The 14,264-nt window shown below is 47.9% G+C and overlaps 1 protein-coding gene across 2 annotated transcripts in view; it reads right to left on the minus strand.

The window, feature by feature from the left end:
• RFX4 (regulatory factor X4) overlaps positions 1-9,718 on the minus strand; it is a 68,206-nt gene extending 58,488 nt beyond the window's left edge. Inside the window, exon 1 of one of the 2 annotated variants that reach the window (XM_028746097.2) lies at positions 9,313-9,718. In XM_028746097.2, coding sequence (XP_028601930.2) covers positions 9,313-9,355 — 43 coding nt within the window. In that variant the 5' untranslated portion in view covers positions 9,356-9,718. The remainder of the gene's footprint in view (positions 1-9,312) is intronic. The other variant, XM_028746095.2, reaches the window with a different exon arrangement.
• Positions 9,719-14,264: the final 4,546 nt, after the last annotated feature.

Genomic DNA, 14,264 nt, shown 5'->3' on the forward strand with positions numbered 1-14,264 from the left:
TAACCTGTTGCCCTCCAGATGTTTTCGGTCTACAACTCACAACATTGTGCTGGCTGAGGCTGATGGAAGGGGAAGCCCAACACAATCTGAAGTGTCAATGAGTCCACGAGGAGCTCAATGAATTTTGATGATGAACTCAACTCAAGTGAACTGTGTCATCAGGAACATATTGACACCCCAGGTAAGTTCAGGTACCCAGGGGCGAATGAAGGCTAACCAACACCCGGGGTGGGGCAAACTGCCGGCTGTGCATGCATTGCACCACTACGTACGACGCGTGTGTGGCGCTGCTATACATACAGCGCATGCGTGCGACACCACACATGCATTGTATGTAGCGGTTTGCCGCCGGTGCCGCCTGAGTGCCATACGTACGGTGGTGTGATCCTCCACGTGTGGCTGCGGCGGCGCGATGGCTGCTCGCGCCGCCGCGCCCAGGGGTGGCGGGGCGAGCACCCCGCAGGGGGCCTTCTTGTCACTCCTCCAGACATGGCACCCGGGGCGCACTGCCCCCCGGCCCCCCGTTGCGACGCCACTGCAGATACCAACCTGCCAAAATGTTCATGGGTATGTGAATTAACCACTATGTACCACTTGGCAGGAAAGAGATCAGTTTTGTGGACTGGTCATCACTGAAACTGAACAGCAGGGCTTAATCTGAACCAAGTCTCAGGGCTCGTCCTTGTGTTTCCTTTAATTTTCCCTCATCCATATGGCGATCTCCTTCAACTACTGTTGTTCCCACACTTTGTCCTCCCTAAAACCCGATATTCCCTGTGCAATTGATGTAGCTCTCCGATTTGGATTTTTCAGAGCATAGGGAATCTCTGGTCTTAGGGAGGAGAAAGAACAGAAGGAGTTGAAGGAGAACAGCACATGTACAAAGGGAGACACAAGGAGACACAAGGGGTTCACAATTCACATTAAGCTGAAGTCCGGATGGGCCCTCAGACTTGGAGCCTATTTTAATGAAGAGTTTACCACCAAAAACAATTTTCCTTTGCAGTTTCATACATCACTAGCCAGCAACGACAGAGGACAAGCGACTTCCTCCTTTTCCACTTCTTAATTAAGAATGTGCACATCATCCTCATGGTGAATTGAGTAAGCTCCACCCAACTGAAATCCACTCCTTTCACCATTGTGCCCATTACACAGAAAGTGCAAAAGAGAGAAATAGATGCTCGAACCATGGTGCAAACGCCATTGCTGCCTGTCAATAAGGTGAAAAGTGGTCCTTGGTGATGGTAACAATTTCCACACAATCGCCATTAGTGGGAATGGCTTCCAGGTCAAAGGTTGCATGAGTTCTGGCATTATTCTTTCTACACATTATGCAGGAGGCAGGGGTAGAATTCTGAAGGGCACCACTTGAAGCTACAGGTGTGTGGGTGTGGGTGTCATTTTTAAAAATGCTCTGCCACATTAAAAAGAACCTCCCTGCGTGTCACATCAGTAAGGAGGTTTTGCTAAACCTTTTCTCATAGTGTTTTAAGGCAGAAGGTAGATCGGGATCTACAGGTACATCTCTGGGTGACTTCCACAAAGGGTTTTGACTGATGATGAGATAAAGAAAGCTAACCAGGAGTTGCCTTTTGTGTGAAAGAACTATGTGTTCAATTCCGTTCAGTTCTGGTAGTGAAAGCAAGTATAAGGGTTCAGAACTCTGTTCTTTAATTGCAAGTGCATGCCTTTTGCACCTGGTTCACACTGGTAGGTCTTGGGGAGAGGAGGTTTTCTAGCAAGAAACAAAGTCAATCTGACAAGCCTGAAGTTTGCCCAGCCCTGTTTTAATTTACAGAAAGCTTCTTCATGTGAGGGCGTATTCAAAATGTATCACATCTACACCACAAACACATACCCTGAAGTTTGAATCGGTAAAGCTCAGAATTCTACCAGCTCAGGGTACTCACAGCTCCTCCAGATGATTTGGGCTCATGATGCTAGCAGGGAGGGCAATCATTTATTAATATGAATAATAATAATACATAATCCTGCTTTCAATGCAACTTGTGCCTGCAATAGTTTTGGGGTGGTCAGACAGCTTCATTTCCAATCAATGCATATCTTGCATCTTCCTGCTGAAATCCAATAAGTTTCCATATCGCAAATGTCCAAAACATGCCCCCCCAAACCGTCCTTGCTTTTGTTGTGCTAAGAAGAGACTGCAGGATCAGGCAAACGGCCCATCTTGTCCCGCAACTGGTTCTCAAAGCGGCAATAAAACACCAATTTGGACTCTGGAAGGTCCCTCATTCTGCAGAACATATAAGCTGGTTTCAAATCCCAGAACTGGCAATTTGGCATAAAGCACTTGCAGTAACAGCATCAGACTATCAATCCCATCTCTGTTTCCAGATCTCTCTGGGAGGCCATTCCCCACTGCATATTCCGAAACGTGGCAGGGATCGGCTCCCATGATTTAAGAGCCAAATCTTCCCCCTCAATTATATCCTGTTTGCTTCTTCCACTACTTTTTTTCCAAGACACTTGTTGCTAAATCTATGCAACACAGATTTTCACTTTTCCCTCCTAAGGCCCTGGCAGGTGGGGAAAGGTAAAAAAGAAAAGAAAAAAGAGACGGTGCTTTCCCTTCATAGACCCACAACCCCTTTTTAGAACATAGACAAACATTCACACACCGCCGTCTCCTCCAAGGACACACACAGTAGTGGAGTCTCGCTGGCGCCACCGTGGATGGCAGAATGAATGGCAAACATTCAGACCAAATCAGGAGGGTCCACAGAACAGGTGCTGTCCCCGTTCTCAGTCAAACTGGTGAAAAAGCAGAATACGGCCTCAAGGACACACAAAACGTCATCTGGCTTGACAGAAATGCTCTTCTCCATTTAGCCATTCTGCACACATACATGACCCCTACAATATGAACGTGAAACCACGTGACAGAAAATCCTAAATGAGCCAAGATGGAATCAGGGACACTGGGGGTGCAGAAATAATGACAGACTCTTGAGGTTTGATCAGAAAATGCGAAGTTACAACTTCTTTAATGACAAGCATTTCCCTCATTGTGAAGCTTAAATTATTAAACTTTGCAATGAAAGGTATGGGAAAATGGACCCGAGTCTACTCATAACTGATCTGAGATGAGAAGGCCACAACATCAACCACAAACTTTTTTATTTACAGCTTTAAATTATAGCACTTTCTGTAAACAGGAATTCAGAATTGCTAAGGAAGAGCATATACTTTTCATTTACAACTAATAGTCTGTCAGGTGGAAAATAATGGAGAAACACCATTGAAATATTCAAATATAATTTTTTAAAATCTCATTATTCAAGTATTTCACACTTTTGAAATGGCCCTCGTTTTTCCACATGAATTGCTGACAAATTTTCCAGGCTAAGATGAGGGAGAGGGAGAGGAGGAATACTGATTTTAAATATAATTTTGCAGATTAACAGGAACTGGTCTGAAAGAGATGTACTTTCACAATGAAAGAGAAAACTCTCCCACCCACTTCCTCAGGGGTTACATTAAAAAGAAACAGGTTGCAGAAAGGTAGCTTGGAGACTTCATCACCTCTCAAAATTCTGTAGGTGGCAAAGCTGATTGGGAGCATTTTGCCTAACAGTTTCAGAAAATTCCCTCTTAATCAATTTTGGCTCACTGGGGGCTTCCAAACTCTTGGTATTTTTCAACTACAGAAGGGTAAATCCAGGTTGTGCAATTCTAGCTGATTGTGAGGTCTTACGCAACACACCTGCAGGATCGGGCTGCGAAAGTGCAAGGCGACACTTGCTTTAGCCAACTTCTAACCTCCCTGCAAACAAATCAGTCAGAATGCTCAGTAAACAGGTCACCCACTAAATGCCGAATGAAACTTGATTGGTACAGTGGTACCTCGGGTTAAGTACTTAATTTGTTCCGGAGGTCCGTTCTTAACCTGAAACTGTTCTTAACCTGAAGCACCACTTTAGCTATGGGGCCTCGCGCTGCTGCCGCACCGCCGGAGCACGATTTCTGTTCTCATCCTGAAGCAAAGTTCTTAACCCGAGGTAATATTTCTGGGTTAGCGGAGTCTGTAACCTGAAGTGTATGTAACCTGAAGTGTATGTAACCTGAGGTACCACTGTATTTCATGTTGGCAGCTGAGGGAAGTATGGAGAACGACATGCGGCCAAACTATTATGAAACCACCACTAATTCACTATTATTGTTTCAACTACACGTTGCGTAAAACAACTGCAAACAAAACCAGTGTGGAGGGGGTTTTCTATGAAAGTATGCCTCTTCAGTTACAAGTGAAGAGATGTACTAGGTTACAGGATACAACCCTGTGCTGTAAAACAAGGACAGGCCTCCCCATGGCCTCCTTTGCCATTCCTGGGACTGTCACAATAGCCAAGGCTAACCGCTTTGGGACACCCGACCCCCTGTAGCCACAGCTGCCCCCTCTTTCCTTGCAGACATTGTAAAACATCCTTTATACATGCTGCTGAAGTTGGCTACTTGGTTCTCACCAACTTATTTGTGCAATAATTTGAAACAAGTAAGTAACTGGGAACTAGGCACCAACTTCAGCATCTTCTAAGATGGAGAATGCTAGGACTGTATCTCCTCATTTGGACACGGAATTACACCCCCCCCTCCTTCCTGAAAGAAGGGTAGGGTATAACCTATGAGGAAACTGGACTAGGCCCTTACCTGACAGGTTGAAGGGTTGATAAGAGGACCGGATTGAGAAAAAGGTGCCTTGCCCTTCTACATCTGGTGGGTTGACTGACTAAGATCTTTGTTTAATGAGAATGTCTCCCTCTTTGGGGAGGGGGACCAGCTCACTAATTAGGGCTATAAACAACCCCCTGCCCTACAAGCACACAGACAACCTTCGTTTTCCATTGGTTTCATTGTCGAATTAAAACAAAGAGGATTGGAGGGCTGCATCCCTTTGAATAGCGTATAATGCCTTCATCTCACCCCCAGTTAGAAAGTCAATAAATGAATGATCACCACCAACCTGGCTGTTTGTCCTGTTGCACAGACTTTCTCTCTTCCTTAGTGTTGTAAATTCTGCTTGGGTGAAAACAGGGTAAAGAAAAAGGGACCAGCTAAAAAGGACTAAACTGCTACCCCAAGCTCATCATACCCACTGGATGTAGCATGGGCAGGAATGGCTAATGCTTTCAAAATAGAGGTGGTTGTCCCCAGTTCTGGGACCTGATCCAAGCAGTTTATTCCTTTTGCCCTATTTTTAGTAACTGTAAAAAAATACAAGGGGAGGAAGTAGGCACAGTCATGGGTGGATAGCACCTAGCACTCTGATGGGGTGCGCATCGCACCCCTCTCCTCGGCTGATCTGCATGGACATGCACATGAGTGTGCACGCACATGCACAAGAGTTGTGTGGGTGGCTGCACCCATCACAGGCATGTCACCCTTAAAGTGCTGGCCAAGGGTCAATGTGGCCCTCTACTGAAAAAAAGAAAGAAAAATATTTAGCAATTCTGCTCTAAAAAGATGGGTGCCGACACATAAGGTGACCCCCTCCTAAAGGCCCTAACTTTTAATCACTGGTGTTTGAGGTCAATATTTTGTTACACGGCAGGTACTAGGGAACACTCTGGACATGCACACAGGTGTTTGCCTTTGTTTGCAAATTTGCAAATATTTCCAGAGCAGAGCTTAAGTGTTAAAAATAGGTTCTGAGGCTAATCAGTGTCTCGGAAGAAGATATAACTGGAATTAACTTGGTGGCACTTTCCCTTTTTTTGCTTCTGGATCCTGGGAACAGGCTTCAGAAGAATTGTAGAGGACGACCACCAGTTGGACTGCCGGGCTCAGTCCCGCCACTGGCCTATTTCAATTAGTCTTCAGCTCCCCGCTGCTCAACAGAAAACGACCCTCCCTCCCTTCCCCTACAATTTCTTTGGTAGAGATTTAATTTAGGGATTTACTTGGGCATGTGGATCGACTCTCCCCATCCCCCGCCTTCCTTATTTCAAATTTGTACATCTATCGTGGTTCCTTCCAACTGTACAATTCTATGATTCTACATTCCTATTTTTAAAAAATTTAAAAGCAAGATATGCCCATTTTATTTAGTGCCATAGGCTTTTCACTGTTTCCACAAATCCATTCAAGTTGGGCAAACTTCCTTTCAAATACCAACCTGTTGCATGTTCCCCATCAATGGAAACCCCAATGGATTTCAACTTTGTACCTAAATTAGGGTTAAATCTGTTTCAATGTCTCTCTCTTAGCACCTTGCTGAAGATGTTCTTGAAAAGAGAATGGGTTTGTTTAGAGCAGGGGTTGCTTCAGAAGAACTGGTTTCGTTTCTAGAGACAGATTATTGTTGTCTATTATTTCAATCACACACACGGGTTTTTTTGCAACGGGTTCCTAGAGTTTTACACAACCCAAGAAATGCTGGGCAGTTCGTCGTTCCAGCTGATTTCCTCATTAAGCGATTAAGGAGAAGAGGTGAATGGCGAGGAAAAATTAAATCGAGACTACACCCCCCCCCCCGCGAGCCTCCCAAGACACACAGCCGCCGCCGCCCCTTCGCTTCCAATGAAGCCATATTTCTCCCCAAACGCAAAAAGGGGATTCTTTACATAACAACTGAAAAGTCCGAGGAAAGCCTAATTGGATTAAGTCCCCTGAAAAGGAGGTGAAGGTGTCTGAATGGGGCAACGCCAAAGGCTCCACTTTCCCTGCCATCTGCTGAGCAAGGCGAAAGTGGTTTCTGATTAATATTATCTTAATCAAACCCGCTGCCCTCCATCAGGCGCGCCGCCTGGGAAGGTTGGCGCAGCCCGGCGCGCCTTTCAAGGCCAGCGGGCGGCCGGGCCTTCGCTTGGGGGTCGTCCGTCCCCCGACACCGAGCGAGGCCACGCAGCCGAGGCCGCCGCCGCCACCTCGAGGCCCGGAGCGCTGCCAAGTCCCCCGGCCCGGAGGCTGCTTTACACTAGAGCAGTCGGTTTTGGAGAGACTTACACGAAAGGCGCAGTTCAGCCCTGCTCCGAAAACCACCACTGCGCGCCCCGTCGTGGAACACGCTTTTCCGCACCCATTTCCCCGAAAGTCTCGCTGCTTCCAAGTGTCGCGTGCATTGCTTAACGCGCGCGAAAGGGTCCTAAGAACACCAGGGTCTAGCTTCCCGGTTCCGACGTTAAAATGGAAACGGGGAACCCCCAAGTGGGGACACTTTTCTTCCTTCGCTCCCACTCAGTCCGTTCAAAGTATATTTTTTTAATATAGGAAATGTTTTAAAACAAAACTGTACCTTATACCCTTCTTTCCTTTTTTTCCCCCTTTAAAGTTAGAGAGCCGAGCTGTTAGGGACGCCACCCCTAAAACAAGAGGGCCGAGGCCGGGCTCGCCAAGCAGCCCCTCCGGGTGCCTCGCTTCTCCCCTCCTCACGCGCACTCTCCCGGCTGGCTTCTGGGGGCCTAAAACTCTTTCTCCCCCCGTGTCTCTGGGGGGCACGTTGGCTGCCGGCTTGGCCTCGTAGGGCTTGGAGAGGGGGGCAGATATGGGCCTGACCCCCGAGTTTTCCTCGAGTCCCTCCGGCCTACTCGGCTTCTTCCAAGCAGGCGCGTTTTCTAAGAGAATGCGTCGCTCAAGCGCCTTTTTGTTTTGTTTTGATTGACCTCTCTTTTCCTGCCCAAAAAGAAGTTCACAGCTGGACCCAACTTTAAACTCCAGTGCTTAAAGGGAAAGAAATCATATATATTTTTAAACAAACCCTAAAAACAAAACTGCGAGGGCCTCGTGGAAGGACAGTCCCGTGGTGACTTCTAGGGAGTCGCTCCAGAGTCAGCAATCCAAGGAGAGCGGCCGGTGATGTTTATTTCGTAGTAACGAATAAGTAATTTATTAATTACTAATAAATGCTATAAAAATACTACAAAAATTAACACCGCAGTAGGAAAGTGCCACATTCGATGCAACTTTTTTTTAAAGTTCAAGATAAGAGGGAGGGCGATGGCCGCCCCATCATCTCTTGGGCGAGGCGGCACCTGCAGTTTCCAGTTCTTCTTGGGCTCCGCAGCCCTCCGACGAGGCCGCGCGATCCTAGGGAGGTTTACTCGGAAGTAAGCCCTATCGAGGGCCATGGAGCCTGCTGCTTCCAGGTCAGTATGTACTGCATAGGATTGCAGCCTGTTAAGTCACAGTGCAGCCTCGGACCTCTCTCTTTCTCTTTCCCTCTCTCTGCCCCGAGGGAGCCCCCATCGCTCTCGGCACAGGCCCCGGCCGAGTCACAGGTGTCTCTCCAGCGAGACGCCCCACATGTGAAGCGCGGGATCCTCAACTCTGCTGCCAGGATCGTGAGCAGCGCAGGGGGAGCCCAGAAGGATTCCACACACACCCCACCTACCGTGTAAACAGAATTCAAACTGGATAGGAACCATCAGTCGATATTAAAGGGGGCCGGGAGAGAGGTTAAGGGTGAAATTCTAAGTACATTCCCCTGGGAGGAAGATGCACGGCAAGGACGGAGGCTTTCCCTTCCAAGGGAAAACAGAGGGGAGTTTGGGATGTGCAGATGATGGTGGGAGTTTAGAGGGCCTAGAAACTTGAAATCCAACCCAGAAATAGTACGTAATGACAATTAATAATAATAATATCAACGTTATCATTATTAAAGTTAGGACAATTTCCATCCCAAAAAGCCGTTCCAGGCCGATAGCCCCCGAACTTGGCAGGAGGCGATGACTAAAATCTCGGAATCTCAGCCCTTTGGGAAGGGGCTCAGTATCAAAACGGGCCTCATCGTCCCCCGCGTTATGAAACAGCCTCCTAGTCCCCCCTCCAGCTGATCTCAAAGCTCTGCGCCCCAAGACGTTTGAATTGCGACGAACACCTCCAAACTAACCTCCCACTTCGCAAGCTGCATTCCAGCACCCCAAAGTTTCACTTCGCCAATCCCTTTAAAAAATAATAATAATTCAGTTCTGCTCCTTCAATTCTGCTCGCATTCCTTCAAATGAGAGGCTGCCCAGCTCGATCCTGCCCATCTGGATTTGGGAGATGGGGGGCTTCTGCAAGCCGAGGCACCCTCCCTGGAGAGCAAGTCTTCCGAGTCCACGTGCCTCGGATCGGACCCCCCCCTCTCCCTTCCAGTGACAACCAGCGAACCTTCTCCAGCCCTCGAGGATCCACACCCAGGCGCATCCCCTCGAGCGGAAGCGGCTAACCTAGGAGGATCCCATAGCCCCCAGGCCAGCGCGCCGCGCTTCCCTGTGGATCCCTCTCTCGCCTTGATCCCTGCCAAACTTTGGGCGCAAAAAAAAGACGGACGGAGTCTGTTCCCTGCCGCCCCGACGGCTTCGGACTGACCTGTGGAATCCATGTCAGGTTCCTCCAGCAACCCACAATGCATGCTGTTCCCATGGACAGTGCAGGAGCCCCCAAAGTCCTGAAGTTTTGTGGAGTTCCCCTGTTTTTGCTCAGAGATGCCGGCGAAAGAAAAGAGGGAGAAGGAGGTGTGCTGGTGTGGGGGGTGGTGGAGGTTAGAAAGGGGGTGAGAGGGGGGAGAGAAAGAGAGAGAGAAGGAAGGGGGGAGGAGAGAGAGAGAGGGAGAGATCCTCAGTAAATCCAACAGGGCAACGCCAGAGCCGTCAAAATGTTTGCGGATGTTTCATGGGAAAAAGCGTCATTTTATAGGAGCCCTGATGGGAGAAATGTCATTGATAGGCCGGCCAGCCTGATGAATGGCTGCTAGTCAGATGGGGATGTGGCAAGGCTCAATGTGAACCCCATTGTGCCACTGTTTTGAATAAGAAAAGCGCTCCCCCAGCGAGGGGGGCTTCAGATCTACGCAAGCCCGACACTCCCCCCCCCCTTCCCCGGCTGCCTCTCCCTCCTCCCCACTTGCCATTAGGGAACGTTTGTCTTGGTTAAAGTTCCAGAGAGAGAGAGAGACGCCCCCTCTTCTTCCACTGCTCCCCCATCCACCACCCAGCTTTTGGCTCCTTGCAGGCTGAGATCAAAATTGGCTTAGATCTCTCTCTCTCTCGGGCACTGTTTGGGGGCATGTAAAGACTATGTTAGACCTCCTCTTCTTAGGGAATCGCTCAGAGCATCTTGGAAGCGCAGGTTGTTTCTGGACTAAGGAGTCCATGCTAGGTGTAAACTGTTCACACATTTACAATCTTTTTTAAGATACCCATCGAAATGTGAACGCTACAGATTTGTTTTCTCAAACATCACAGAAATAGGCTTCCAGACTAGAGTATTGCTGGGGTGTAACGTGTGAAGAGGCCCTAAAATGCACGGAGGAGCAGGAAACAAACCCGTCTCCCCATCATCACTGGGATAAATCTAAGCGCTTCTTTCCTTCTCTTTCGGTTATTAGAGTAAGGAAGAAGTTAGTGCGTGTGTTCCCGGGAGGGGAAGAGATAGATGCTGTGGATTGAAATATGCCTGAACCCATCCCTCCGGAGGTCTGAAGATTTCCCAGAGACTTTCCCCCCTCTTGCAGGGTTATTTGGAGGCAGAGATGCGTGCAGGCTGGTGGGGGAAGATGGGAGAAAAGTTGCCCGTTTCTTCTGAAGGCGTCTCTCTGTGTGCTGGGAAGGGCTCAAGCGAGTAGCAAAACTGGAGCTCTGATAAAGTGGCTGGTTTCGAGAGAAGGGAAAGCTGTGATTAGAATATGAATGGAAGGCTAGGAGAGGAAGAGAAAAGGGGATTACGGCTGAATTACTTTGACCATGGACAGAGCCAACATGGTTTAAAAAAGGGAGGGAGGAAGCCACCCTCTCCTCCCCCTCCTCTCCCTATATTCTCTTTAAGGCAGGAAAACACACACACACACACACACACACACACACACACACACACACCATGCCCACATTCCCCCATCACACCCCATGCCCCAAATGCAGCATATGGAAACCTTTGGAGGGATTCAAAACGGTTTGGAGCAAATTCACTACATGCTTTTACAATATTTTAAAAGTAAAAAAAAACAAAACAAAAAAACTAAGGAGGGGTAGGAAAGAAAGGCCGGTGGAAATTTGCAGATCAAAGTCCTGGGGGGCAAAGTTAAATAGAGAAGCTGGAGTCACAATGGAAGAAAAAGCCAGAGGGGATGTCTGGATCATAAATTCCAATGAGGTGGTTTAAAACAGAAAAAGCAGCAGCAGCAGCAGCAGCAGCAGCAGCAGCAGCAGCAGCAGCAGCAGCAGCAAACTCTCTGATATCACAGGGAGGAGATAGAAAACACTTGCGATCAAGGAGAAAAATAAATGTCAGACTGTTCCGGGGGTCTCCTATTGGATTAATGCTTTGAAAGTAACAGAAGCTGCTGATGCAGGTGAAGAAGGCACCCAAGGTGCCCTCTATTGTCAAACCCTGGCTAGGTGGGCACATATCTGCATTGCTGGGCAATGCCCCAGCAGGACAGGCAGAAAATGACCCGGATCCAGGGCTTAATAAGGAGCCATTCATGAATGATAATATATCCAAATAGCTTTCGGAGTTTTCCTAAGTTCCCAAAACATCTCATGTAACCTTACATTTGTCATCTTTTTCAATGGACCTTGTGCGCCAAGACTTGGCAGCCCATGCCCTCTGGGGACTCATGTGGCCCTCAAGCAGATTTCATGCAGATGACAAGGAAGGAGTTTGAATTACCACCACCCCATACTCTTTCTACTCTCTTTCTTTCCTGAGATACTTAAGAGGGTGTGTTTTCTTTGGCCCTGCTCAGCACCAACTCAGGGCCCACCCAGTGCCAAGATGGGTAAAACAGGCAAAAGGTTGCCTACTTCTGCTGTAGGCACAGGAAGTCATACCAGGCTAAGCAGGCCACCACCTTCCTGCTTTAGGAGAACCAGTGTGATGTGACAGAGTGAGTGTTGGGTGATGACCAGGAAGAGCAGGGGGGTCGTCCATGCACCAGATACCAGAACCAGAGTGGCACAGAACAGACCTGCCAATCAGCACCCTTGGCTGGTAGCTAGTCATGGTCTCCGCTGAAGCTCTCAGTGCAGTTCTGGAAGTCCTTCCGCAGCCCTTCAGAACAGCAGTGGCTGGTGCCCATTGGGATTGGTGGGGTAAAAGCCAGGGAGATCAGCCAATAGGGGAAGCCAGAACCAAAAGGAGGCAGAGCAATCCTCTGATTGGTTGTACATGGGGCAGCTGGCAGGAGAGGACTGGCTGAGGGCAGACTGAAGGTTGGAACTGGAACTGAAAGCATGGGGCTCCCAGTGTGGCATCCCTGTGGCTCCAGCCTTTGCACACTGAGTAGTGGGATCTCAACCCGACCACTGAAAGAGGGACCTCAGGCTACATGCATGTGTCTGAACGCACGTAGGCTCTTTTACAAGGTTGGGCATACTGACCTGGCAGAGTTCTGGACCACAGGAAGGAGCCTGTGCATATTCAGATGAACTTTCATGAACACATCCCCTTCACACCTTCCATCCAGTGGGTGGGTTGGAGGGTAGAAGCAATGTAAATAAGCATATGGGTGCGGTGGAGGACCTTGGGGTTTCAAATTTCAGCAGTGCCCTGTGCAACACCAAAATTCTGCACCACCTGCCTCTCACCTTCCATTCTACATAACAGTTGCAGAGTCCCCTGCGGCGCCCCTGTGGATCCATGCTCAGTGCAATGTAGATTTTAGGTTGCGCCCCCCCCCTAAACCCACCTCTGGTGGGGATAAGGGTCACATTCCTCTCTCCTTGCAAATGCATGGGGAAATAACTTCTGGAAGGGGTGTGTGTGTCTCAGTTCTCAATCAACCTGGTAGCACACACAGCCCACAAATGCGTTTTTTGATATTCTTTATTTTGTTCTGCTTTTCTGAGGGCATTTGCCCAATCTATGGCAACTGACCAAACTGCGGGAGGCAGTGGAAGACAGGAGTACCTGGCATGCTCTGGTCCATGGGGTCACAAAGAGTTGGACACGACTAAACAACAACAACAACGGCAACTATAATACTGAGCTTGGCAGCTTCTGCCAATACATTTTGCGCTATGATACAGCAATGAAGTAGTATCACTCAAGAGCATCTGTTATGAATGGCTGGTGGGGTGAGGAATTGCTGCTAAAGCTACATGGAAGTGGCAACTGGGGAAAAAGTATTTCCCAGCGGGGTCCCCAGTGTCTATGGGCAGGTCACCCTGTCCAAATTCTGCAAAGTTGTTGTGAATATAAAATGAGAACATAGCTGAACCCGCTCTGCATCCTCAAGTGTGGGGAAAAGCCTCTAAGTCTGTTGTCAGGTCTTGTGCCATCTGATATATGTTCAGACAGGCTTGTAGTGCTGCAGGGAAGCAAAGGGAGCCCACAAGTTATTTTCATCTCAACCTCACCCACACATCAAATACCTTGCATTCTTGAGAAAGCCAGGACACCCCATCTCAACAATGCTGCTGTAGAGGAAGGCTTACACACCAAGCTCAGCGAAGACACTTTTGCAGACTGTGTAACATTGGGGGGAAAGCAGCTGATCTTCATAATCACCCAGAAGATCAGGTGCTCCTAATAATATCAATGGATAATTTGATGAGCAGGTAACATAGGGTGATTGGGGTTAATCATTTTCTAGTTACTGCTTTCCTTTATCAACAGGGGAAGGCCCATAGCTCAGTGGCAGAGCACCTGATCTGCATGCAAAAGGTACCACGTTCAGTCTCCAGCATCTCTTAAGGCTGTGAAAGACACCTGTCTGAATCTATCCTGTGTAGGCAATACTGAGCTAGATGGACCAAAATCTGACTTCTTACATGGCAGCCCTCTCTGCTCCTAAGATTAAACCAGTTTAGGTTTCATTATTGGATCAAGTTATTTAAAAGCTTTTTCTATATTCTGTTTTTTTGCTTTATACTGTATATCCCCCCCCCCCGATAACAACCTTTTGTGTGGTGCTTTTAATATAGCTTTTATGATATTTAATTTCTGTCTATTTTTTGCATATATTATTAGCATTGCATTAATGGCTTCCCCCCTTACCAATGTTTTATTTGTGACGTAGTCTTGTGAAGTACTGCATTTCATAAAAATAACCCACCTGTGAAATAATATCTGCTGCTCCTGCATGCAGTGAGTTAGGACTTTTCAGACTTTTACTGTCAAGCCCACCCCTCCCTTCTTCTTTTTAAAAAATATAAACTCATTTAATTCCTCAACATTTATAGTACATTAAATTCAGGAATGCCAACAGCCTCTTTATTCTAGCGCAGTAATTCAAGCTAGTAAAAAAAGTCTGTTTGCAGACTAAGGGCACCACTTTGGAAAATAATTTATAAAGGTGGTCATTACTTCCAACAGCAAAGTGA

The sequence above is a fragment of the Podarcis muralis genome, chromosome 10, assembly GCF_964188315.1.
Source record: "Podarcis muralis chromosome 10, rPodMur119.hap1.1, whole genome shotgun sequence".
NCBI lineage: Eukaryota > Metazoa > Chordata > Lepidosauria > Squamata > Lacertidae > Podarcis > Podarcis muralis.